The sequence below is a fragment of the Archocentrus centrarchus genome, chromosome 3 (assembly GCF_007364275.1).
Source record: "Archocentrus centrarchus isolate MPI-CPG fArcCen1 chromosome 3, fArcCen1, whole genome shotgun sequence".
Classification (NCBI taxonomy): domain Eukaryota; kingdom Metazoa; phylum Chordata; class Actinopteri; order Cichliformes; family Cichlidae; genus Archocentrus; species Archocentrus centrarchus.
In genome coordinates, this window is record NC_044348.1 from 34196121 (window position 1) to 34221477 (window position 25357).

Consider the following 25357-nt stretch of genomic DNA (forward strand, 5'->3'; position numbering starts at 1 on the left):
GTGGTCTGTGTTAGCACACCTACAGTATCAGTCAGAAAGGACAGACTGGAGTCTATGAGGATTAGTTCATTTTTCGAGGCCTCCAGCAGGCCTCAGAGGACATGCATTTTTCCACATTTCTGTACTGGTAAAATGGCCGGGAGGTTGCCACTGTCATACCAAGCATCCAAATAACTGCTTCTTCTTTGGGGATCAATCAATAAATAAAAAAATATGATTTCTACTCCCAAAAAAAGATTCTTTTTTTTCTTTTTTTTTTAACTCTGAGTAAATGATGTGTAAAATGTTCTGTTCTGTAAACCAGTGAGCTCATGTCACAAGAGGAGAGGGTAGCAAGTGAAAGTTCAGAAATAGCCACAATGTCAAAAATAACCCCGCAGTCGTGTCACTGAATGGTTAACGGTTTAAGCATAAATCACGGTGGTCAGGACGCATTCCTAGGCACGCACTCTGTTAGTATCTAACTCTGTATGACAGTTACCCCCTGCCTTTCTAGTGATCTACAGTGTGTGTCCCTACATGCATGTGTATGTGGTTGCGTGCGGCCATGTGATACACCGTCCAGGGTTGTCCAGCCTCCCCCTTTTTGTAACTCGCTTGCAGTTGAATGGATCGTATTACTGGCTGCTGTCCCTGCACCGCTGAGCCCACCGCCTCTGCACCAATCACAGCCTGTCGTTATTTTACCTACGAGCACATGCATGCACGAACGCACAGACACAGGCTCCGACATACCACATCTCTGTGGTTCTCCGCTGCATGCACATGCGTCCCCGCGTTGCGCTGGCTGCGCCAAGATGAGCGTGGTCACCCCGGTACCATATGAACGGTACCATCTCGCCGCCTGACTGAATCAGAGCCGGAGTGGGAGGGAGCGAGAGAGAGCGAGAGCGAGAGACACCGAGAGAGAGTTTGTGTCTTTGCTCTCTCAGAACCAATCTTACCTTCTCCTGGAAGAGACCGCAGAGCAGCCGTTTGTTTCGGCATCTTTCTTTTTTTTCCACCCCTCCTCCTCCTGTTCTTCCTGCATCCCTCCCGCTGTTGTCGGTCTCCCGGTTTTAAGGCGACACCGGAGAGGCCGGTCGTGATTTTGTGGAAATACATTTTTTTGTATATTTTTCCCTGCTGGGTGTTGGTAGCGCGCAGTTGGTGCGCGCTTCTAAAAATTCCGGCGAATGGTGGATTTGGCAAACATGGAGACGGTGGAGAAGGAATGCGGGGCCCTCGGAGGTCTGTTCCAGGCGATTGTCAACGACATGAAGGTAAATGACAGTTTATTTCTAATCATTTGTTGCCGCGGTTTAACACATGTGCTTCATCCCTGAGAATGACCGTAGCCTAACCGTAGCTGGGGCTCTCAAAGGGGCTACAAGGTTAGAACACCTGGATCCTTAAAAACTTATCTTGCATTTAAATTGAGATGAATGAATGAATGATGGCAACGTTTTACTGACAGTGATGCGGCGGGCCGGCAGGTTGTTGGTGCGAAATCCGACCCCCATCGCCTTCCCCACCCCCAGAATAGTGGCTGCGCAAGTAACCGTCAATCCATCCTTTTTTTTTTTTTTAGATCCTCAAATCTCAGGACCACCACACCAAACAGCCACCAGCTCTTCTGTTTTTATGCGCACAGCTCATTTTGCGGTTGTGTGGTAAATGTGAACAGTGGCTGGGTTTCATATGAAAGCTCCGGGACTCCATTTATCTCAGTGGCTTCGTGGAGCAGATTGGCGTATTAAAGGCCCTGTCGTGACTGACACATTCCGTCACATACGCACACCTGAATCACCTTCAGTATCCTAAATTCTCCCCACCACGCGGTTGCGTTAGAAAAGGTGCGCGCTTGGCTGTTGCACGTTAGGCTCCGTTGTCCTTGCTTTTCTGGTTGCTCTGCTTCTCTGTGAGAGTGCAGCGTCATTGATTTTCTGTCAGGCTGATCTAGCGAGAAAACACAAAAGCACGAGAAGCCGTGCAGCCGTCACACACCTACGCTTTCTACCTTCTGCCTCTCGGTCCGTGTGTCCGTCTGGCCACATCACGGCCTGTCTGTCTGTCAGTGATTCTGCAACAGCAGTGGAGTGGTTCAGTACCCACCCGAGCTGAATGTGCACTCGTGCTGCTGTAAGATGCTTTGGATGAAATGGTTGGAGATGCAGTCTCGGGTCCGTGTCTGCTCATCAGACGCCCATGCAGCTCTGCATGCCTCTCTGTCTGCCTGTCACTCCATGTCCTGCAGCTTTCCCTGTCCGCTCCACTAAAATACTGATGTGCGTGCTCATATCTGCGAATGTAAAATCTGTACAGGTTTGGTGTTTAGAGATAAAATGCGTGCATACCCCCCCCCCCAAAAAAAGGGGTGGGGGGTGATATTTTTCTGTAACACATTTCAGTGCTATCTGTATGACCCCAGATGCTAGAGGTCACAGCCAATGCTGCACACCCATTGTATTGTAGAGACAGATTATTGACTTTCTGTTGTTGGGGAGACATGTGGGAGTGACAGAAAGGAATATGATCCTGGATATCAATACTGACCCATGATCTATTTCTAAAGCAGTCATTCTACTATTGTACAACTGTACTCCTAATGACAAATAAACTGAGGTCAAATACTGTGGGACATATTATATATTATTCAAATAAAATTACTCTCCCACATTTCAGCATTAGTTGTAGTAATATAAATATTTGGATATTTTGTAGTTGAAATGCTGCATATTAATAAGCAGGGTTAACAAGATAGTTAAAGTGAATGTACAAACTAACTGAAGCAAAAGAAAAGACAGAAAAGAACAGAAAAATATATGAATGTAGTACAATTTTTCTCCTTCCAATAAACTATTTTTTGAACAATTATAGGCTTGTAAATCCATTTTATATTTTTTCATAGTATTTTCTATCTATCTATCTACCTATCTACCTATCTACCTACCTACCTACCTACCTATCTATCTATCTATCTATCTAAACTGCAGTGGCCCGTAAGAGCAAACTACATATTTCATATGTCATTATGAAGGAACAGTTAGTGTATCAGAAACCATTTTTCTCTTAAGCATCAATGCTCAAACACAAGCATACAGTACATACTGAAATGGGCCAATCCTCCTTCAAAGAATGCTGCTTTAAAGGCTTCTCAGCGCTTCTGTTTCATTTATTATTCATTTGTTTTCTAATGCTTCTCCTGACGATGTTAACCAGCTCACTCTGAAAAATGTGGGTCGCTATAAATTGGACTAAAACATTCCTGCTCTGATATAGTTTGGATGAATTTGTCAAGCAGGCGCTGAATGAACATCAGTGAGTGGATGAGAATCATTGAGTCATCAGCCTGCGAGCTCTCTTTGATGCTACAGGAAACAATGTGTCTTTAATCCGTGCTTACAGCTCACCAAACAAGAAGCTGTTTGTCAGATGTAACGAATTAAGAGTTTTTTTCTGTGAAACAGCACCACGAAAATCCACACGATTCATATTTGGATGCATTAGTAAAAGATGTGCATATATAATTCTGTAATAACGTGCAGATGATGACGCGCAGCAGCGCAGCGGCTTCTCTAGCGCTCAGTGTCAGAGTTAAAGCTCGCACCACTATCAGTAAAACAGCATTAAAATACAGCAGAGCTAAAGGAGCGAAACATCATGCTCACCTTCCTCCTGAGCTACAGGCAGCTGCAGTTTGTTACTCTCCACTGCACCTTAAACCATTTCAAGTTGTTGCTGCTACAGTAGAAGCTGCTATACCTGCTTTTAGTTTTAGTTTAGTTCAGTCTATCTTACTCTATTTTTACTTATCCTAGTTTAGCTATCTATTTATTATTTATTTTTCTGTAGTTATTTAAGTTTGATTTTATTTATTACTATACTATAGTATATTACTACTATAATCCTATGTTTGACCTACACACAGACCTGAGAAGCTACATTTTGTTCACTCTGTCTCATAGTGTGAATGACAATAAAGCTGAGTCTGAGTCATTTGTGAGCGACACTAAAACTGATCGTTATGCCTGAGACACCATATTCTTTAAAATAAACACTGCGTATTTAAGAAAACAACAACAAACCTCTTAAATCACTATATTCCTGCATACACAGTTTTACAAGAGACAAGCAAACAAAAGATGATTGAACAAATAGAATATCATGGATCAAAATGTTTCCATTTATCTGTTAAATATTTATTTCACCATACCATCACCGTACATGTGCATATTTAATCTGATCCAGAGGATCAGAGGAAGAATTAAGATTGAACAAATTGTTAAATTGTCTTGTTTCTTCAGACTTCAATCCAATAAATGACACCAAACGAGAGAAGATTGAATTGGCAGAGAAGTTTTTCATGGGCGCATCCCACAGACTCAACTCTGCTGCTCAACCCACAAATGCATTTTCCTTCCAAATGTTTCTCCATTGAAGGGGAATAAACAGGCTTTCCAACAGAATAAGATTTACTGCTAAGAAGCATCGTTACAACAAAGAAATAACCAAATAAACACAAACTTCCTCACTTTTGTGCTAAGTTTATGTACAGAGGTTCCCACAGATCTGGATTTTATTTGTGCCAGTAGCATTGTTGATGTCTGTGTGTGTGTGTGTGTGTGTGTGTGTGTGTGTGTGTGTGTGTGTGTGTGTGTGTGTGTGTGTGTGTGTGTGTGTGTGTGTGTGTGTGTGTGCACTTGTCCTCTAAATACAACTTTAAAAGTGTTTTTCTGCAAGTGTTTTAATTGCCAAATTCTGACACATAGAACGATGAGTTATAATCAGCAGGCTTTCCGGTGATTGTGGTCCCAGCAGTGGAGTCCATCTGCAGTCTTTGCTCTGCTCTTTGGCCTTGGTGAGCTTGGCATGTCAGGAGTACCGGTACTCCTCTACCTGCTGCAGGTTCTGCCAAGTAGAGAGGCCCTCCACAGCGAATCTCCTGAGCAAAACAAAGATTACATTGCCAGCTGCAGTCCAAGACAGACAAGGGACTCTGAATGTTGTGACAGCGACCTTGCCAGCAAGGCAGCTGGTAGGAAAACATGTGATGGAATGGCCCAGGGGGAGCTGTTAATGCAGACTGAAGCTTTAAAATGTGAATGAGGGGACTGAGCATCAGTATATCAATAACAAAGGGCACTTGCATCTCTTGCAGGAATGAAAAATAAAAATTGAAAGGCTCAAATGAGTCATCAAATACATAAAGTTTATGTTTAAGAAACACAGGCATGGTAAGTGTTACAGGGTATACCCTGACATTTACCCCTTAGATATATATTTTTATATATTTATTCAAACTTTAGCTATTGAAGTTTCTGATGCTTTGATAAAAATATTATTTGTTTATTTACTTATTCATTTTTTCAAATCTCAAGTTGAATTCTGGATGTTTAAATTTACACATGATAACAGGATGATATACTATATCCCTTCACACAGTTTGCAGGTTAGTGAAGAAGGTTTGTCCCCCGAGTTTGTGCACTCTGTAGATATTTTTCTGTCCTGCCAATTCAAATTTGCTGCATAATTTCATCTTTTGCAAGTGGGTTCATAACCCAGTGCGCTTAGCTGTCATGCATGCTTATTAGCTCACAAGAAGATTCAAACCCAACATTTGTTGTCTGCCAGTGTCAGCAGAGTGGATTCACACTGTTTAGAAAGCACTTTTTCTTCCTCATTTCCATCATCTTCCTCTTTCTCCTCCTGCACCACCCTTCCTCTTTCAGCACTCGGCAGGTTCTCCACCCGAGGACACCAGTCACTCCGCGTGCATGTGAGCATGTATGATCTGTATGTGCATGTAAGCTGGCTTTGATCCGGTTTAGGTTGAATAGAATTATTTTAGATAGTAAATTTCTCCTTAATAGTAAATTAACAACAGTGTGCAGTGGGAGCTCATTACTGCTTATTACTGTGTACAAGAAATATACCTGGGAAACCTTCTCATATACTCACACAGCTAATTCTGTGTGTGTGTGTGTGTGTGTGTGTGTGTGTGTGTGTGTGTGTGTGTGTGTGTGTGTGTGTGTGTGTGTGTGTGTGTGTGTGTGTGTGTGTGTGTGTGCAATTCACTTGAAAGTGGCGAGACATAAGCCTCAAGGGATACACATTTGCAGACAACTACATAATGACCTCAGACACACACACACACACACACACACACACACACACAGATCACAGGGGGTGAATATGATAAGATGGAGAGGTCATGTTCACGGTCAGCTGATTAAATCAGGCTGTGGATAACGGGTAATATTTTCATGACACTGGCAGGATGATGGAATCATTTTGTTGTCAAACTTGCAGCATTTCTGGCCTCTGGATTCTGCTCTGTCGTGTGCGTGCTGTGTTCTAACAACTTTAAAAAACAATGTGGTCAATAGGTGCACAAATGTGCTCCAGACTTCCCCAGATGGTAAAATAACTTCATGCATCATGCTTGCTGTTTTTTTATTGCAACTTTAAAAATCATATGTTGTGCTTTTGTGATTTTTTTTTCCCCCTACACAGTCTGCTACATTTTTTGTTATTGTTTTTGTATTTTTGTTTTTTGTGCCTTTAAGTGGTTTGTAAAGTAAAAGAAAAAAAAAGCCCAAAGCCCTCACCAATGGGAATGATTTTCTCCTACAGAAAACGCTGCTCCTGAACTGCTGGAGTGACCTTGCTGGCAATCCAGGCATTTATACCAAGAGCCATCAATGCCACACATCTAAATGATGGCTGCACACAAGTGTTGCCTCTGCTAATGCTAATTTTTAATCATGTTAGCTATGAGCACACCAATTACCTGCAGGAGCAACTGTGACAGTCTTCATGTATTTGCTGCAGGAACTCCTAGGACTTAGTTTGCACTTAGTGTCAGCACGTTTCTGCAGCTAATTTTATGACTGGCTCTGATTGTACACAAACAGCCAGAAGTATCTAGTAACTGAAATGTTATGAGACAATCAAAAAATTGTAGAAGAATGATTTGAAACAACAATAAACATGAGCGGATGTGGTTCACAGTGCGGCTAGCGTGGAGCCAAAGATCAGCTAGTTTCTTTGTTGGCATTCTGGGATGTCACACATATCAAAAATAAATAGTTATGATGCAATTCAAATCATTTCAGTAATTTGTAACACTGTTGCATGAAAAAGTTGCACATTGTGCAAAATAGCAACTCCTATTGAAGTCTCCACTTGTTCTGTGTGGATTATTCTCTCAAAAAAGAAATGTAAAGCTGTGTGTGTGTGTGTGTCTGGTAGCAGTGCTTTCATGTAGATGACTGCCCTATAGCGTCACTAAATGCAGGCTTTACATTTACTGTGAATGACAAGTTTAATGGAACAAAGGAAGTGAAAAAGGGAGAAATGGCCATTATTGTCATTGAAACATTGCTGCTGTGTTGCACCGGAGGATAAGCGGTTAAGACACCACATGTCTGCAAAGACATGTGGGACCTTTGTTGTGTATCGTAGCCTGAACCAGCGTTTATGTCCTGTTTAGCTCTGCTACCAACTGTCTAATGAAGACTAAACATCATTACTAAAACATTCTGGCCAACAACAGTACCAGAGATGAATTGAGAGTTAAATGCTCTGAGGCCTGCCTGCCTCCTCATTAATGTGTTGAACAAGAAAAACAACAAGCCCACCAAATCAGGAGAAGTGGAAGTAAACTGGTCAGTAGCCTCACAGAGACGGCTCATTGTTGTCAGTCCCTTTAAAAGCTGGTGACAATTATGGTCCATGACCCTGGGCCATTCTGCAGGACTGAAGATGCTCTGTGGAAGCATATCATTAGTCCAGTCTGTGCTGTGTTTGTGTCTGTGTGGTCCAGGGGACTTCCAAACGCAAGGCTGCTGTTTAGAGCAGAGGCCCGGGTGCCGTTCAACTCAAAGATGGAAGAAAAAAAGGCAGGCAGGTTTCTCCTCGCAGCTCCTGTTGGTCCACGCAGCCTTCGGTCCTCCACACCAATGAGCCTTTTGCAGAGCAGACATTTTGACTCATCAGAAAAGGACAGCACGTGTGCTACCACTAACCCTCTCAACAAATCTCTCAGTATGTCAGGCAACATGCAAAAGCTGGATACAACTTAGCTAATCTTTTCAGAGGGATGAACAACTAGCAGGCTTATCAAGGTACCTTCAGAGTTAGCATGGATTTGTAGCATATACAAGACTTCTTACTGGGGTACATCACCATGTTAGCTCAAGCTGCAGACCCGACCTGCTTTCATAATGCTGCTAATAATATACACACACTCACACCACTGATTGTCTGTATTGTGTTGCTTTCAGTCTGTATTATGTGATTACCTACTTCATATTTGTATAATATCATAGAAATCATCATTTTCATTAGTATCATCAGTCGCTCTGCTGCCGGTAGCCTCGTCCATGTTTGTGACTGCTTATATGTTATATGCTACCAGTGCCTCTGCTTTGATGTGCTTGAAGCTAGACTGGGAAACCCTGGTTTGACTTAATGAGCTGATTAGCACCTTTGTATCCATTTAGTCTGATTGATGATGTTAGTGGAAGTGAATCCAGATCCTGGGTATGCTGAACTTGCTTCATAGCGCAGGCCTCAGCATTCCTCCAGAATTGTTGCTTTGCAAGTGACCAAAACCATCAGGGGCGAATGCAAAAACGTGTATATTCACGCTCCCTGGGAATATACAAGTTATGTGTAGAGTATGATTTATTAGAAGGGTTTCTGTATTTCTGAAATCTATCCAAGCTGAGCAGGTTTCGTAGAATTAAGGCCAATGTGATTAAGCTTGCTGTGTCATGGTTCTAGTTTTAAAAGTTTTCTTTCCTCTGATATTATTGAATCTTTAACCTGTTAACTGGCGGCACCCAGTCTATTTTCAGTGAGTCCCACACACACCCAAAATAAATAAATGATATATCTAAAAAAAGTTACAGTAAATGTAAACACTACATATACACACAGACTAAAAACACAATCCTCCCAATAGTCCTTCTCTGATACACAACTTTACATTTGGAAGCACTACATACGTCCTGCGGACGGGACTTGACGGGGCGTGGCCTGTCAAAAGGTTAATTCCTGTTTTTCCTTTGTGATTGTTCTTGTGCTGAGTTTCAGTTTTTCAGTTCTGTGATTTTGGTTTGTGCCTTTTAATTATTAGTAACAATAGTTTTAGCTCCTTCAGTGTTTCGCTGTCTGTCCCTTCCTCTCATCCTCACTACTTCCTGTTTTACTCTGAAGGTGGGTAGTTTTCGTTTGTGCCTGCATTGTTGACTCACACCCTAATTGGCTATGCCAGAGTAAATTAATTTCAGCTGTCTTGTACCCCTCTTTGTTTTGCTGCCATTTTTTTTAAACTTTATTTTCTTGGGTTTATCTATTTGGATTCCTGTTTGTGTTTTTGGATTTCTGTTTTCATTTTGAGGCTTTTTTTATTCTGAACTTTTGTATCTATTAAGTCTTTGGTGAAATATTCTGCCTCCTGCATTTTGATTACACCCCAACATTTTGGTTGCTGACTTTTTTTTTTCTTGGCCTCATTTACAGTGCTGCCAAAAAAAAAGTGAACCTAAACTCAGCTTTCCAAAAATCACAATACTCACAGTTAATTCATGATTTAAATGATCAGGGAGGGGGCAGATACTTTTTCATGGCACTGTAGAAGCTGAGAATGATTCTTGCTGCTGACACAGTTCTGTGTCTGTTATTGTCCAAGCATATTAACAGTAAGAGCAACATTAAACAAACAAACAAACGAGAGACCATAAATGCTAACTTTGTCCCAACTTAATAAATCCAGAATTACTATTGAGTCTTACCTGGAGTCGAGATCAAGACTTTTGAGTTTGGTAAATCCTGTCAGCATTAACGCTGGGAGGCGTGTGCTGGGACTTTGGTTCCAAACTGGTTAGTAACAATCAGAACCAGAACCAGATTTTTGAAGTCACAAAAAAGCAAAAATCATCCTTTTATTAACAAAACAATAATGAAAAAATATACATTATTTTATTATATATTGGCATCTTATACATAAATACAAGATGCCAGTAGGACGTGTAAAGGAGCATCTCGCTCGTTAGAGCTTGTTAAAATCTCTGAGGTCATTAGGGCCCTGAGACTCGTTAGGGTCGGTAGAGATGAATGGGGAGGACTGATCTTAGCAGGCGTGGAGGCTGCTTGGGATCCAGCCAAGACAGCTTCACTCAGTGAACCCTTTGTCAGGCCTGTCAAAGCCTTCTCATCACAACTCAGCTGTTTACTGTAAAACACACTGATCATTATGAAGAGGCCAGAGGCTGACACAGAGAATAACAATGAACACGGCAAATCAATATTCTCCTGCTCATTTCAAAAAGAAAGTCCTCTTCATGCTCTACATGTCATAATCTCATTTCAGCACAGCATGCATGTGTTGGACTTATTCACTCTGTACGTGCTTTAATGATTGTCATGTCAGACTACAGAATAGGCAAAAGCTAATTTATTCAATAGAACATGAAAATCAGTGCTTGTTTTTTTCTTTCAGTCTGGAAGCTGCAGATTTGAATGCCACACTGTAAAGAATTACAATGCAGCTTCAGGCTGAAAGATAGTTCTAACCATTAGTTTATCTCACAATATACTTTAGTGTTGTTGCTCTGCCTTTACACTCAGACATCATCTAAAAGATTCCACAGTGCCAACAGGAACCCCATCATGATCAAAAATGTTCATAGTATAATCATCTTTGGGAGGTGTTCTGACTAGACAGTAGAAACCTATTTACCTGATCCAGCCCTAACTATAAGCTTGATCATAAAGGAAAGTTTTAAGCCTAATCTTAAAAATAGAGAGGGTGTCTGTCTCCTGAATCCAAGCTGGGAGCTGGTTCCACAGAAGAGGGGCCTGAAAGCTGAAGGCTCTGCCTCCCATTCTACTCTTAAGTATCCTAGGAACCACAAGTAAGCCAGCAGTCTGAGAGAGAAGTGCTCTGCTGGGGTGATATGGGACTATGAGGTCTTTGAGATAAGATGGGGCCTGATTATTCAAGACCTTGTATGTGAGGAGAAGGATTTTAAATTCTATTCTAGATTTAACAGGGAGCCAACGAAGAGAAGCCAATATGGGAGAAATCTGCTCTCTCTTTCTAGTCCCTGTCAGTACTCTAGCTGCAGCATTTTGGATCAGCTGAAGGCTTTTCAGGGAGCCTGATAATTAGGGCTGCATAAAACGATTATTTTAGTAATCGAGTATTCTATCGATTATTCCAGCGATTAATCGAGTAATCGGATAAGAAATACTTTTTTTTATTAACAGTTTATCTGCATATTTTGACTTCCGTAATGCAGTTTCTCGCCATGTGAACAAACAGCGGTGAATGGAGCAGCTACAAAGTTCTCTTTTCTTCACCTTAACACTTGCTGATCAGGTGCTTGATGAAGGACCTCCAGCTGTTTCACAGATTTAATGGTGGTTACTAAAAGAAAAAGCTGTTTTGGACGCTGGAAAAACGTTTCCTTTTTCACTACTTGAGCTCACCGTCACAGCTTCGCCTCTTTGCGCTTGCGCAGTTAAAACCGCTGCCTGCTATGAGTGTTTCCAAAAACTAGTGGCTGCGGGAGCCATGGCGCATGTGTGAGTAATGGTGTAATGCTTTGTATTCACAAGCATTCTCGAAAATACGTTTCTACTGCAGGTCTATATTTAGTCACTAATAAGGGATTAAAGTACAAAAAATATTTTGAAGGAGCCCCTTGGTCCTGGGGGGCGGGCCTTCCGGTACCGAACCATCGCTAGTGCTAATGGCCCGCGCTCGCTAGCAAATCAGTTCTGGTAGCTACAGCTGAAGTAAAGACAAAAATAGCAGCTGAAATTCTCAGCGAGCACAACACACACAGAGAGCAGTGGAGGCGTGGAAATGCATGTCAGCGACAGTTGCCACCCGTCCCGTAAAGTACGGAACCCCGCATGTTATGGAGCCGTATTCCACGGAGTCCCGTAACATACGGGGTTCTGTATTTTACGAGACAGGTGGCAACTCTAGTGATGATCCACTCTGTGTTAAATGAAATCCATCGCAGCGACGGAGAGCTTTTTAGAATGTGTGCTTGTGTATACGTGAGTGATTCACACTCCAGTCCAGTAGGTGGCGGTAATGCAGTTCTATGTTGGTTTGCCAGCCCCCAATAAACCCACAAAAAAACGTCAGCACTAATGCTGCTAATGCTAGTGAGGAGCGCCGCTTCCACCGAGACAGCTGAGCGCTGCAGAGTTTAAACGAAGCATCGACACAGTAAATTTGTGTCGATAAATTTTTAGAATCGATTTAATCGAGTTAATCGATGAATCGTTGCAGCCCTACTGATAATAATGAATTACAAAGTAACAAGGGATGTAAACTGATAACTCCCAAATGCCAGTCAAAAGTCTTGACACACTTAATTGAGGGTTTTATCTTTGGTGAGAAGGAGCTATCACCCTCATTGTTGCTCTTGTCATTTTTTAACATGCAGGGTTTAAGAAGGGGTCTTTTTTATAAACCTGAACAAGTAGTTTTTGGTGCCTAAACTTACCCAGCGAATGTAAAAAAGAAACAAATCAAGTCCCAGTTGAACATCAACCGCTGACAAACCTGCAACATATACCACTACCACTTAAAGGTGCATTTCAGGATAACATAAGCAGCTTTGGAAGCTGCTACTGGCAGCTAAAACTAACTCAACTTGAACTCTTTGAACACATCTGGATGCCAGTCTTTTAGGTGAGATGCTAATTTGGAGGTATTTCCTCCCTTGGTCAGAAAAACACAATAATGTTGTTTGTATATTGCCTTTTGCAAATCACTTATCATCCTTTGGTCACTCCCGGCCCCACTCTGCCTTTCTGCTTCCATGGCAGCTGAACTATCAAATTTTGGTATCAAATGGTACCATAAGTATTAGTTCTAGTGACATCCCTACTTTTTAGGTCTCTAAAACTGGACTATTATCCCTAGGTAGCCAGTATTACTGCAGCACCTTGTGTGTAATGGGGCGAGGCAAAACTGCATTGTGATATGCCCTGGGATGAGAGTGGGTTAGCTTAGCGCAATTCAGCAAACCGTTTACATTGTAACTAGCATGTTTTCCATCCATCCATTCATTTTCTTCTGCTTCTGAATTCAGGGTCAGTGGAGCCTGTCCCAATATACAAGGTATCTCTTTTCAACAATTAATTGGTGGAATTTATTATGCTTTAGATAATCAACTGATATACAGCATTAACCATGTTCAACTGCAGTAGTATTCTGCATTATAACAAGAATATCTCAACTAAGTAAAGGGAAACTACAGTCATCATTTCTTGAAGAGCTTTTATTCAAGTACAGATTTGTATTTGGCTCTGGTTTGATCTCCACACAGCAGCAAAATGCTCCACTAAGCTCACAACCAACCACTGATATGGCCACATGATACAGTGGCAATATAAAAATCCTACCAATGCATGCATGGATTTCATCAGGCGCAGGCATCAAAGTCAAGTTCCTTGTCTCGTCTCTGTATCTTTGTAAATGTGCAGGGTGACAATAACAGTTGTCACTTAGACTAAGTGGGCTGAGAGACCTTCAGCATCTGCTCACAACTCTTTCACAAGATTTGGAGCAGTGCACAAAATAATAACTTTCAGTCCAGTAAAGGAAAAGAAGGAGCTAAGAGTCTGGATGATTGATGGCTGCATGTGATCATCCCATCCAATGAATGATAACGTTCCTTTCAGTCGTTTATCAGTGTGCAGGCCGTACAGTGTGTACGTCTCTGTGTGCCTTTTATGATTCATGAGGGAATATTTATGCTTACATTATGTGGAAATCACTGCTTGGCCTGAAAGATTAAAGCTGAAATCTACATCAGAGTCAGTTTTCATGTTTACCGGCAGGCTGATGAAAACCCTTTTTTTGTTTGATTGGATCTTTTCCTGAATTAATGGCAGTGTAGTTTGGAATTGCTCGGCTCTTTCCCATAAGCTCCTCTTCTTACCTGCATCAACAACCCCCACTCCATTTTTGTTGGCCTCTTAGTTTATAGCGTCATTTTGCATTTGTGCACTTTGTGTTACATTGTTGTTGCATAATATTCAAATTATTTCATCTCATTTTATGATGAATATGTTTACATATTTCTCTTTGAAGTCTTTTGGAAATGTTTCCATTATAATGAATGAAGTAGAAAGAAAACTGCTATTGATCCTGTCATTTAGACAGTTATTATCAGTGCTTACCAAATATTATGGATTCCATCAATATCATCTCAGATCTTTAGGCTTGGACAGTACCTATTTTTTCTTCATACTTTCCTGACATAAGGGAAAATGGTAAATAATGTTAAATTTGCTTTAAAAAAGGCATTTTAGCTATAAATGTAAGGCATTAGCCAACTAAACTATTCAGTGTTGCTGCCATAAGTGGCAACAGAAAGATAAGTGTGTTAAGCTAATTAGTGTCATCAATGTAAAACATCGATTCACTGTCGGGTTACCACATGCAGTGACCTCGGGCTGCAGCACCCCGTCTCTTTACCGGTGCCAACAGCAGATGTTCTAAACAAGCAATGTGGAAAGTGGGACAGATGACAAACTCTCTGCAGTCAGACAGTATTAGACTCTAAAACATATGGTTGTCTGTAGCTGCTGGTGCTAGCACTGCTACTGTTACTGTTATACTAGTTAAATCTAAATTTCTGTCTGACTGATCAGAGAAGAGCAGCGGGGGACAAGCCTGCGTTCTTGTGTAGATCATAGTTGGAGCACTCCGTGACACTGCAATGGGTGCAGGCTGAACAGAGAAGGAGGCAGACTGGCTAGCCACAACTTTTGAGAGGCAAATAGTACCTCTAGATTTTGCGTTTTAACAGCTTACTAGTTACACTTTCTATGCTGCTGGTATCGCTGAGATTTACCACTCAATGAGCTCAGTAGTGACAGTCCTGTGGTGGTATTTTTGTGCATTGCAGCATCTCTATCAAACACTTAACATCCAGCAGGTCAGCAGCAACTCGGCTGTAGGGCGTAGGGTTAACTCTTGATTATACCCGGTTGTGGACACAGACAGGTTGAGTAGTCATCCCTGTTATACTTCTTTGAATGCATAGTTGGTGCATTTTAATGTCAGTTCTCCAGGGGAGGGCTCCGTGTGGTCACAAAAACTGTCAGACATGCAGACATCCAAACAGACCCTCTCCAACAATGCTACGATGCTGCTCAAGTATCGCAGTATTACACCAATATTTTCATTTGTGTCTTGTTGTATTTTTACTAATGTTTTCATCTCTCAGTCCTGCTATAATACAGTTGATTGATTGCATGTGTATGTTCATATCTACCCCAGTTTGGCAGATTACATGACATTCATGAGTGCAGCGCATGGTGCAGACATCCCAGATGTTTCACTGATGGGGAGTCTATGATCGCTGGCCTAACAGCGCGGTGACACAGCAACACACAGATGGTTTCCTCTTTCCCCTCATCACTGTGTTTAGATTGGAATTGGCTGCTGCACTTCATCAGTTATGCAGCGAGGCAGCGTCTGTCTCATCACTGTCGTGCTGATTCTTTTTCCTCTGAAACCAACTGGCAGTTGGTGGGAGAGGTGTGCAGCACAGGTTTGTTCCGAATGCTCCAAACTGAGATCATGAAATTTTCCCCTTTTCAGTTTAGTCCTCTAACAGAAACCACAAAACAGCACATATCCACAGCAAGTGCAACTCGAGATTAGTTATTTCTAACTAACTGAGCATCTCATTCTGTCTCTCGACTTTATTTACAGATAAAAACAGATTTTGGGGTCAACTTGAAAAAAATGCAGATATGAAATGTTAAAGTGAGGTCAGAGGTCAAATGTGCGATGAAATTTGGATGCAAACTGTAATGTGATATCTAGAATCCCATATCATTCCCTATGTACTCTTATGCTGTCAATATAATCAATGGCAGTAAGAAACATGGTTTTAAATGGCTCCATAGAACATTATTGACCTTCAGATCAATCTCTTGATCTTGAAGGAGAGGTCCGAGGTCATATGTGACATGTGACATGATATTTTAAATCTTTGTATGAGCCAAATTTTAATGGATTGTGAACATGATCTCACTCTGCATCCCTACAAAGTTTTATCAGAATTAATTGAAAACTTTTCGAGCTATCGTGTTTACAGACTGAATGACACGCATGCATGCATGACCCTGACAAGGATAACTGGAAGATGATGGATGGATGGATGGGTGGATGGATGGATGGATGGATGGGTGGGTGGATGGATATAAATTCCCAGCTCACCCTGCAGGTTGGTCAGGGTGGTCAGTCTGGTCTTACAGTCTTGAGTGACTGCTCTAGCAGTAGCTGGTGTTTTGCTCCCCTGGTCTCTCAGTTGTGGAGCAGTGCAGGGATGCAAAAACCTCCTTCTTGCCAGCTGTTCTGACTATTCCAGGGGGACACTGAGACGTTCCCACATCAGCAGAGAGACGTGATCTCTCCAGTATATTCTGGGTCTGCCCCAGGGCCTCCTCCCAGTTGGACTTGCCCAAAACACCTCACCCAGGAGGCATCCAAGAGGCATCCCAGTAAGAAGCTCAAACCACCTTGGCTCCTTTTTGGAAGGGTAGGACCTAGAGTTGTCACAACACTGGAATTTCAAATTTAATAATGATGATCAGGAAAATATTAGACACTTAACATCAATATCATATCAATAATTTCAACAACACCAGTGTTTGTAGTGCAAAAAATACAGTAACACAATTGTATGGTGTGTGTGTGTGTGTGTGTGTGTGTGTGTGTGTGTGTGTGTGTGTGTGTGTGTGTGTGTGTATGTATGTATATATATATGTATGTATATATATATATATATATATATATATATATATATATATATATATATATTACCCCTTTGTAGGGCATGTGACTGTTTTTTTTCACTCACTATAAATGACACCCATCCTGTTCCTCAGTGAGGTTAAGGAGCATGTGTTCTTGAAGAATGTGGTTATAAAGAAATGGCCTAATGTTATTCAGTTATAATGTGTATGTTGTAATGTTCTAAAATACATGTTCCTTTCACCATTTTGAATGTGTTTTTCTAGTACACTTCTTTTTTTTAACCAAAGAACCAAACGTGGTAACTTCACTGACCTTCACTGAGTGCCGTATAAAAGGTTATACATAATTTAAGATTCTCATAGACAATGATGAAACAAAACAAAGGTTGTCTAAGGTTGTACTGTACTTCTGGTGACTTGGCACTCTGTTTTAGTTGCTGATCAAACAGAGATGGTACGGCAGGCTGCCCTCTGTTTCTGTCTCGTTGCAGACAAACACACAAATAATTGTGTTATCCTGTTAATCTAACATTGTCTATTAACGTTACAGATGGACAGGGCTTATAATGTTTGCTGCATAGCTCCCACATTGACATTACTCTTTTATTATTAGTCATAGCCATAATGATAACATCCAGCCAATGTTACTATTGGGTAATTACTAATAGTTAAAAAGCTAACAGTAATGTGCACACTAACTAGGTTAACATTTATGACTGTTAAAAACTTCAGTGTTGCTGAAACAGGAGTTTTTCTGACCTCCTGAAGTTCCTCATAAAGACTCATTCAGTGTTGTGAACATCAACTGCTTCAGCTTCTAGTGAGGGCTGTGTGGTGTGAAGTTGTGTGTTGGTTGGAGGAGGCACAGACTGCATTGTCGGTATTGATGTTGCTAATCCAATAGTAATTTTTAGCATTGATTAGTATCTGAGAATCAATTATTTTGACAACCCTAGTAACAGCTCTACTCTGGGGTCCTTCCAAATAACCGAGCTCCTCACGTGTCCCTCAGGCTGAGCCGTTCCTCCAGTGTTCAGAGGAAGCTTCCTCGTTGGTCTTAGGTGAGGGTAGATCAACCAATTGATGAACTACTTTGCCTTAAGGCTCAGCTCTTTTCACTGCATGCAGTGCACCAATCCATCTGTTAATCCAGCTCCACTCCACTCATTCCCAGCCACCCAGCGGACAGTTCACCCTATTCCAGCTTAGAACCATGGCTTCAGACGTGGGTGCTAATGCTGAGCCACTTTGTACTCAGCTCCAAGCTGCTCTAGTTTGAGTTGGACATCATTGCTCAAGTCCAGTAGGACCACACCACCTGCGTAACCAGAGCAGTGATCTTCTCAACATGAAAATTTAAATTCTGAAAGGTACAGGGGGGCATTACATTAGATTTTACTGATAATACAAATACAAATCTAAAAGTGAGCTGTGCTGGGTCACCAAATCTATGTGAGGGAAAATAATGACAAGAACGATGTTGGAGTTTTTCAGGAATTTAGTAGGAATATGTCCTTTGCTGCTAAAATTAATTTTTTAGAAAAGACCAGATTTCTGCCGATTGTAATGCAATTCATTGGCTCCTAAACTACATCCAGCCACTCTAAGTGGGGAGGAAGCTCAGCCTATGTCACTAAATCCTAGTTAATGCAGTTGTTCTGTTGACTACAAGGAGACTAAAGAGATCACCAGTCTTTCTGAATGAAATGAAGAGCGATAGTATGGAGCATTCCCCCCCCCCTTGTGATTTATACATCCATCCCCAACCTTGATATAAATGAGTTTGATCCTCCTTATGAAAATTCTCACCCAGCCGATTATGCATATGGAGCACTGTGAAATTAGCCTCTTTTGTTTGGTTCTTACATTTTTCTTTTAACACGTGAACTGGCTCGATTATACGACAAAAAAATCAAGCTAATCCTTACATCCCTCTCTGCCTGCCTCCACCCATTCCCTCGCTCCCTCTGTCTCTCTTGCTGGATTTCCTCTGTTTTTCTGTCTTGCTGTGGGGGAAACAAAGGGAACAAAAGAACAAGAGGAGACAGTAAGCTTCCCATCCGCTATGTGGAGTGGTGGAGTGGAGCTCTCAATAGAATGCTGGGCAGACTGGATGGACTGGTGCTATGAGAACTAGGACAGAGGACTGTTGACAGTGCCCCCGAGTCTAGAATCAGAACCAGATCAAATGAAGGATCACAAGAAGAAAGAATATGAAAGGAAAAATGTAGAAGGTTCCATAGATTCAATGTAGAGATCGAGCAGTAAAGTACAGTTTGCCTACCTTTGAATGTCTGTAGAAGTGTCAAAAGAGCAAGTCTGAATTTAACTGAAACAAAGAGCACAGGAGGTTGATGATTGATTGATTGATTGATTGATTGATTGCAGTACAAACAAACCATGCTACCTGCACATACAGCATGTTTTCCTTGTTGAGATTCATGAAATGCAATCCAAATGGCCTCAGTAATGTATCTTGATCAGATTGAATTGCAGTTCAGTTCAGTTCAATTCAATTCAAATATCTTTATTGTCCCCAAAGGGCAATTGCAGGTGTGTGTTTTGTGCTAAGTCCATAGGGACTTATGTGGCTGCCCCCAAATGGCTTTTTTTTCTGTAGCAGCAGTTCTGTCGGTGCTGTACTTTCCACATCCCCGAGCATGCAAGCATAAGGGTCCGCTGGAGTAAATGCTGTCATCAGAGAGCATACATAAGGCTCTGTGCAGACATCCAGGGATCCTCCAAGGACAACACCTGCAAGCGTGTTCTCCAAGTGGAATTCCACGATGCGCCTTGAGGCGTCTGTTTGTTGTGATTTGACTCTATATAAATATAATTGAATTGAATTATTAGGAGAAAGAACAGGTTGTCTAAAAATCCGAAGTGAGCTCCTCCTCCAGTCTACATGTCAAAGCTCTGTAAGAGTATCAGTATCAGAATCATCAGTCCATTGAACCCTGTTTAGTGATTTCACTTTGAGTAGGTGCCATGTGTCCAACCTCCATCCAGGCAGCACCATCACCTAAACCAAAATGAGTATTTCGTTAGCCTCGTAGCATAATGGCCTAAATTATATTTAAATTAATCTACAGTGTTAGCAAAGTAGAATTAGGCAGGTTTTTACTTATGTTTAGAAAGTCAAAAACATGATGAGTCCCTACAATGACAAAGAGAACTGACATAGTCCGTCCATCCATCCATCCATCCATCCATCTTCTTCCACTCATCTAATTAAGGGTTCATGGTGGGGTTAGAGTTGATCCCAGCTGTCACACGGCAAGAGGTATGTTCCATCGTGACCAGGTAGCCAGTGTGTTGCAGGGTTATGACATAATCCAGTGGAAAGTTTTTCACTTCATATTATCAGTGTTGTGAGGTTTTTCTGTTTGGCATTTGCATGTCCTCCCTGTGCCTGCACGTGTTTTGTCTAGATGCACTGGCTTTCTTCCACGGTCCAAATCAAGCAGGTTAAGTCGACTGGTGATTCTAAATTAGTCGTAGGTGTGGATGTGAGTATGTATCATTGTTTGTCTCTTTGAGTTAGCCTTGTGGTGACTGGTGACCTGTCCAGCATGTACACCTGTGGTGGGCTCCATTCCCCAGCAATGTATGACCCCAAGTCCAAAAAAGTTGGGACACTGTGTGAAATGTAAATAAAAACAGAATGCAATGTGTTGAAAATCTCACAAAGAAATATTTTACTTGCAATAGAACATAGAAAACATAAGATAAGATGTAACATTTTAGGAAAAAACAAGATCATTTTGAATTTGATGGCAGCAACATGTCTCAAAATATTTGGAGCCATGGAAAACAAAAATAACTGGTATCACTTTCTTTATACTGGTGAAAAAAGAAAGAGCTGGAGGAACATTTTGCAACTAGGTCACGCGGTCAGTAACGTGGCTATAGAAGGAGCATCTTAGGGAGGCAGAGTTTCTCAGAAGTAAACACAGGCAATCTTCACCAGTCTGCAAAACATATCTACAAATTGTGGAACAATTTCAGATAATTTCATCATCTACAGCACATAAAATCATCAAAAAATTCCATGAATCTGGAGAAATCTCTGTTTGCAAGGAACAAGGCTGAAAATCATTATTGGATGCACATGATCTTCAGGCCCTCAGGTGGAACAGGCTCACAAACAGGCATGATCCTTTCATGGAAATCACTGCATGGGCTCAGGAACACTTCCAGACATCACTGTCTGTGAACACAGTTTGAAGAATCCAGGTGCTGAGCTGTCCTGCCTGCAGTCCTGACCTTCATTAAATGAAAACTACTGCAAAGAAGAGCCGTGACTGTTGAGCAGCTGGAATCCTCTACCAGACAAGAACGGCTCAATGTTCCTCTCCCAAAAGTTCAGCAACTGCTCTCCTCAGTTTCCTGATGTGTACAGACTGATGTTAAAGGAAGAGGGAATGCTACACTGTGGTAAACATGACCCTGTCCATGTGAGAAACATTGAAAATGTCTATGTTGTGTTATGAATAAAATATGAGTTTGTGAGATTTGCAAATCACTGCAATCATTGCATTTCAATATTTTTGGAATTTAGGTTGTAACAAGAGCAAAAGTGGATGAATGGACACTACCGAAGCCCATAATGGACGCGCAGATCTATTTATTAACACACGTGTACAGTAAAAACTCTGACATGCAGTGGAAACACTTTCTTCTATTAAGCATTTACCACAAAAACTGTCACTGATAATTTTTAGATGTTCCTGCTAATGAGAATAACATGGAAATTATTCTGTGAGTCTATAAAAAAAGGTCCCAGAATCAGGCTGAAAGGGTTTGTTTTCTGATTGCTGGTGATTAACCGGTGGAAGTGCGGACAGAGAGAGGTGGGAAGGAGGAATGGAAATAAAGTCAGTTAATAAACGTACAGTTGTTCTGTGAATGTTAACGACTGTAAAATAATCATAGTTTTTAGGGACAGAACTGCAGTTACTGCCAAACCAAAAGTGATCATGTTGCGATTTCCCCCCAACATCGTGTGGCCACATTCATCATCCATCAGTCCAAAAGCAACTGACTGTTAAGGTTTATGAGCAAATATTGTTTATCACTTTGCAGTTTTGAAGGGTTTCTATTTTAACCAACGGTTTTGCTTTTGAGTGCACATTCAGTTTGGTTACATCCTAAAATAAGGATGGAATAAAGGAAAGAGGAAGGAAGGGAGGCTATAAAGGAAGTGGGAAACAAAGTATCAAGGTCAAGTGGAGCTGGAAATCTCTGTAATTGCTTTCTATAAAAGAAACAAAAACAAAAACACTCTGATTGCATGATTATGCACGCTCTATGTTACACAGCTGATCTGACGTCTTTAGAATTTGATCCATTTAAGTTTGAAACAAGAGGCTCGCGGGAGGGGGAATAAAGTGTAGTCATGATATGTTTACATTAAATGGAAGACTATTGTGTGTGTGTGTGTGTGTGTGTGTGTGTGTGTGTGTGTGTGTGTGTGTGTGTGTGTGTGTGTGTGTGCTCAAGTGGTAATCATGCCCTGCTGAGGGTTTCGTGACACAGGAAGTGGTGATGTAATAGTATACAATTCCGGAGCTTTTTCGCACACTCACTGTCTCCCGCTGTCTGCGTCTCCCACACTCTGATGTATTTGCCCCTCAGCCACAGCGATGTTCCAAGTCCCACAATCATGTGAGAGCGGCGGTTATGGTCGTGGTCTTTCAGCTCTCCGGCTGAGACAAACTCACACTCACAGACACATTGAGGGAGCGTGACACTGTGCAGGCCCGGGGAATTTTAATCTTCTTAAATGCAAAACTGATTTCAGAAGAATTCACACAGCTATCTGTGACTGACCCTGAAGGAGAGCCGCTCTCTCTTTGTGAGAATGTTCCCATCTTAACCCCACAGATCTGAAGTTTCAACTGAAGAGAAATACCAATTATATAGTCACAGATTTTGTATTGTGCTTGTTTTCAAGAATGCACACTTATTCTGCTCAGCCCTGATGCTATTTTTGAGTAGAAAAAAATCCATAATTCCAGTGTAAGATTGCTGATGACTCACCTGATGCTTTTCTACACATCCAATTGGATTGTTATTGTCAGTTTATGATTTGTCATTTAGCTATTCACCCAAGCCCCTCCTCCCACGCTGTGTCTGATGTAATCAGTGTCATATCTGTTGTCATTGATGCCTTCTGTGCTCAGTGCCGGGGTCTTGGTCCTGCTCTCCCCACCTCCACACATCCCCGAACAGACCTGTACCACCAAAGTCCTACAGTCCGACACATGGAAATAACAATGGGGTTTTTGTTTTTGTTTTTATTTTATGATTATTTTTTAACTAAAGATGAAGTCTTGACAGTTTATTTGATCTTTCTTGGGATTTATTATCTGTACTGTGGTGACAGGTGACCGCTGTACAGCCAGTCCTGCAGAGACAGTTTTCATCTATATCTAAGCTACTGAACCTCATACCTCACAACAGCATACAATGTGTTTCCTGCATGTTAAGAAGCTGAAAGCAATCACACACATTCATACTCAATCTTCAAATGGAAACATGCCACCAGGATTTTTTTACTGGATAGAAATGGCACAAATATGCTAATAAGGTCCAGGGTTCCCGTGTGTGTATGTACGAGTGTGCGCGCGAGGAGGAGAGCATCGCTTTGCGTTATCTCCCAGCCACACTACTTAAGCTCCTGCAAAGGGAGGGTGCAGGCTTAATGTGTGTGTGTGTACATGTGTGTGGTGGATGGTGGAGGGAGTAGCTCTCAGTACCAAGGGGAAATAGGACTGTGATTTCAGACCAAATTAAGCCACATCAAACAGGCCAGATCAAAGCGCGCACAGCCCTCACTGTCTGTGCCAGGCTGACATCACGACAGGATACCCCACCCCCCAGAAACACACACAAAAACACCCACTTCCTCGTGCTTGCCTTCACTTTCATTTTTTTCCTGCAGTCTCTCAACTTTCTATTTTACACCGGCAGATGTCTCATATTTCACTGTTCCTGTAAAGACATTGTTGACCTCATACTGATATAAATACACCCGCAAACCTCTGGTGAGCACAAGTTGCAAGCATTTAACAGGGTTATAGGTTAACCTGGATCAAGTATAATGTAATCTGTACTGGGAATGTGTGATAGAGGAGTCATCAAGTCCAAAGAAGTGCTGGGAGGATGGGGGAGGAGCATCCATTAGAGACACTGTTTCAGCTTTGAATTGTGTTAACGATCTTGGCTGTTCTACTCAGACCCCTGGATGCTGCCTGATGCCGGTGGCTTTCAAGTCTTCTTTATGTGTGTGTGTGTGTGTGTGTGTGTGTGTGTGTGTGTGTGTGTGTGTGTGTGTGTGTGTGTGTGTTGGATAGATAGATTAGATGGCTGCATGAGGAGGAGAGGGGGGTTGATGATGAAGGACGAGGTGAAGCTAGGGTGAAAAAGGGGTTGGGGGAGTGGAGTGGGGGATGCAGGGTACCAATGAAGGAGAGAATGGGATTGGTGCTTGTGTGTGTGTGTGTGTGTGTGTGTGTGTGTGTGTGTGTGTGTGTGTGTGTGTGTGTGTGTGTGTGTGTGTGTGTGTGTGTGTGTGTGTGTTTTATCATTTTGGCCAAAGAGGAATTTTGAGTTGATACCAAAAGTTGAAAAACAGAGCTACCGCAATACAAAGGAAATCAAATCATGTGAAATACAGAAGTCTGAATTAAAACAATCCCAGCTCACCCCTACGGGCGGTCTATTTTGCCCTCCAAGCTCGGGTCTTCTACCAGAGGCCTGGGAGCTTGAGGGTCCTGCGCAGTATCTTAGCTGTTCCCAGTATTGCGCTCTTCTGGACAGAGATCTTGGATGTTGTTCCAGGAATCTGCTGGAGCCACTCTCCCAGTTTGGGGCTCACTGCCCTGAGTGTTCAGATTACCACGGGGACCACTGTTACCTTCATCTTCCACATCCTCTCCAGCTCCTCTCTGAGCCCTTGGTATTTGTCGAGCTTCTCGTATTCCTTCTTCTTGATGTTCCCGTCACTTGGTATTTCAGTGTCTATCACTACGACCTTCTTCCTTTGTTTGTCCACCACTACAATGTCCGGTTGGTTAGCCATCACAAGTTTGTCTGTCTGTATCTGGAAGTCCCAGATGCTGGGGGCGTGTCCCATTTTGACCTCGGGACTTCCAGGTCATACTCAGCACAGATGTTCCTGTATACTGTGCCGGCCACTTGGTTATGGCGTTCCATGTATGCCCTGCCTGCTAGCATCTTGCACCCTGCTGTGATGTGCTGGATTGTCTCAGGGGCATCTCTGCACAGCCTGCACCTGGGGTCTCGCCTGGTGTGGTAGACCCCAGCCTCTGTTGATCTTATAGTCAGAGCTTGTTCCTGTGCTGCCATGATTAGTGCCTCTGTGCTGTCTGTCAGTCCAGCTTTGTCTAGCCATTGGTAGGATTTCTCTATATCAGCCACTTCTTCTATCTGCCGGTGGTACATGCCGTGCAGAGGTTTGTCCTTCCATGATGGTTCCTGTTCTTCATCCTCTCACTAAGCACATGATCCTTTGTGGCTTCCTGATGTATTTACGGATCTT

General features: G+C 42.0%; 1 protein-coding gene across 1 annotated transcript in view; it reads left to right on the forward strand.

Annotated features, from left to right (window-relative positions):
- Positions 1-652: 652 nt before the first annotated feature.
- The window catches only part of LOC115772149 (protein MTSS 2-like), an 85997-nt gene continuing 61292 nt past the window's right edge, over positions 653-25357 (forward strand). The window contains exon 1 of the mRNA XM_030718132.1: positions 653-1262. Coding sequence (XP_030573992.1) covers positions 1176-1262 — 87 coding nt within the window. The 5' untranslated portion in view covers positions 653-1175. The remainder of the gene's footprint in view (positions 1263-25357) is intronic.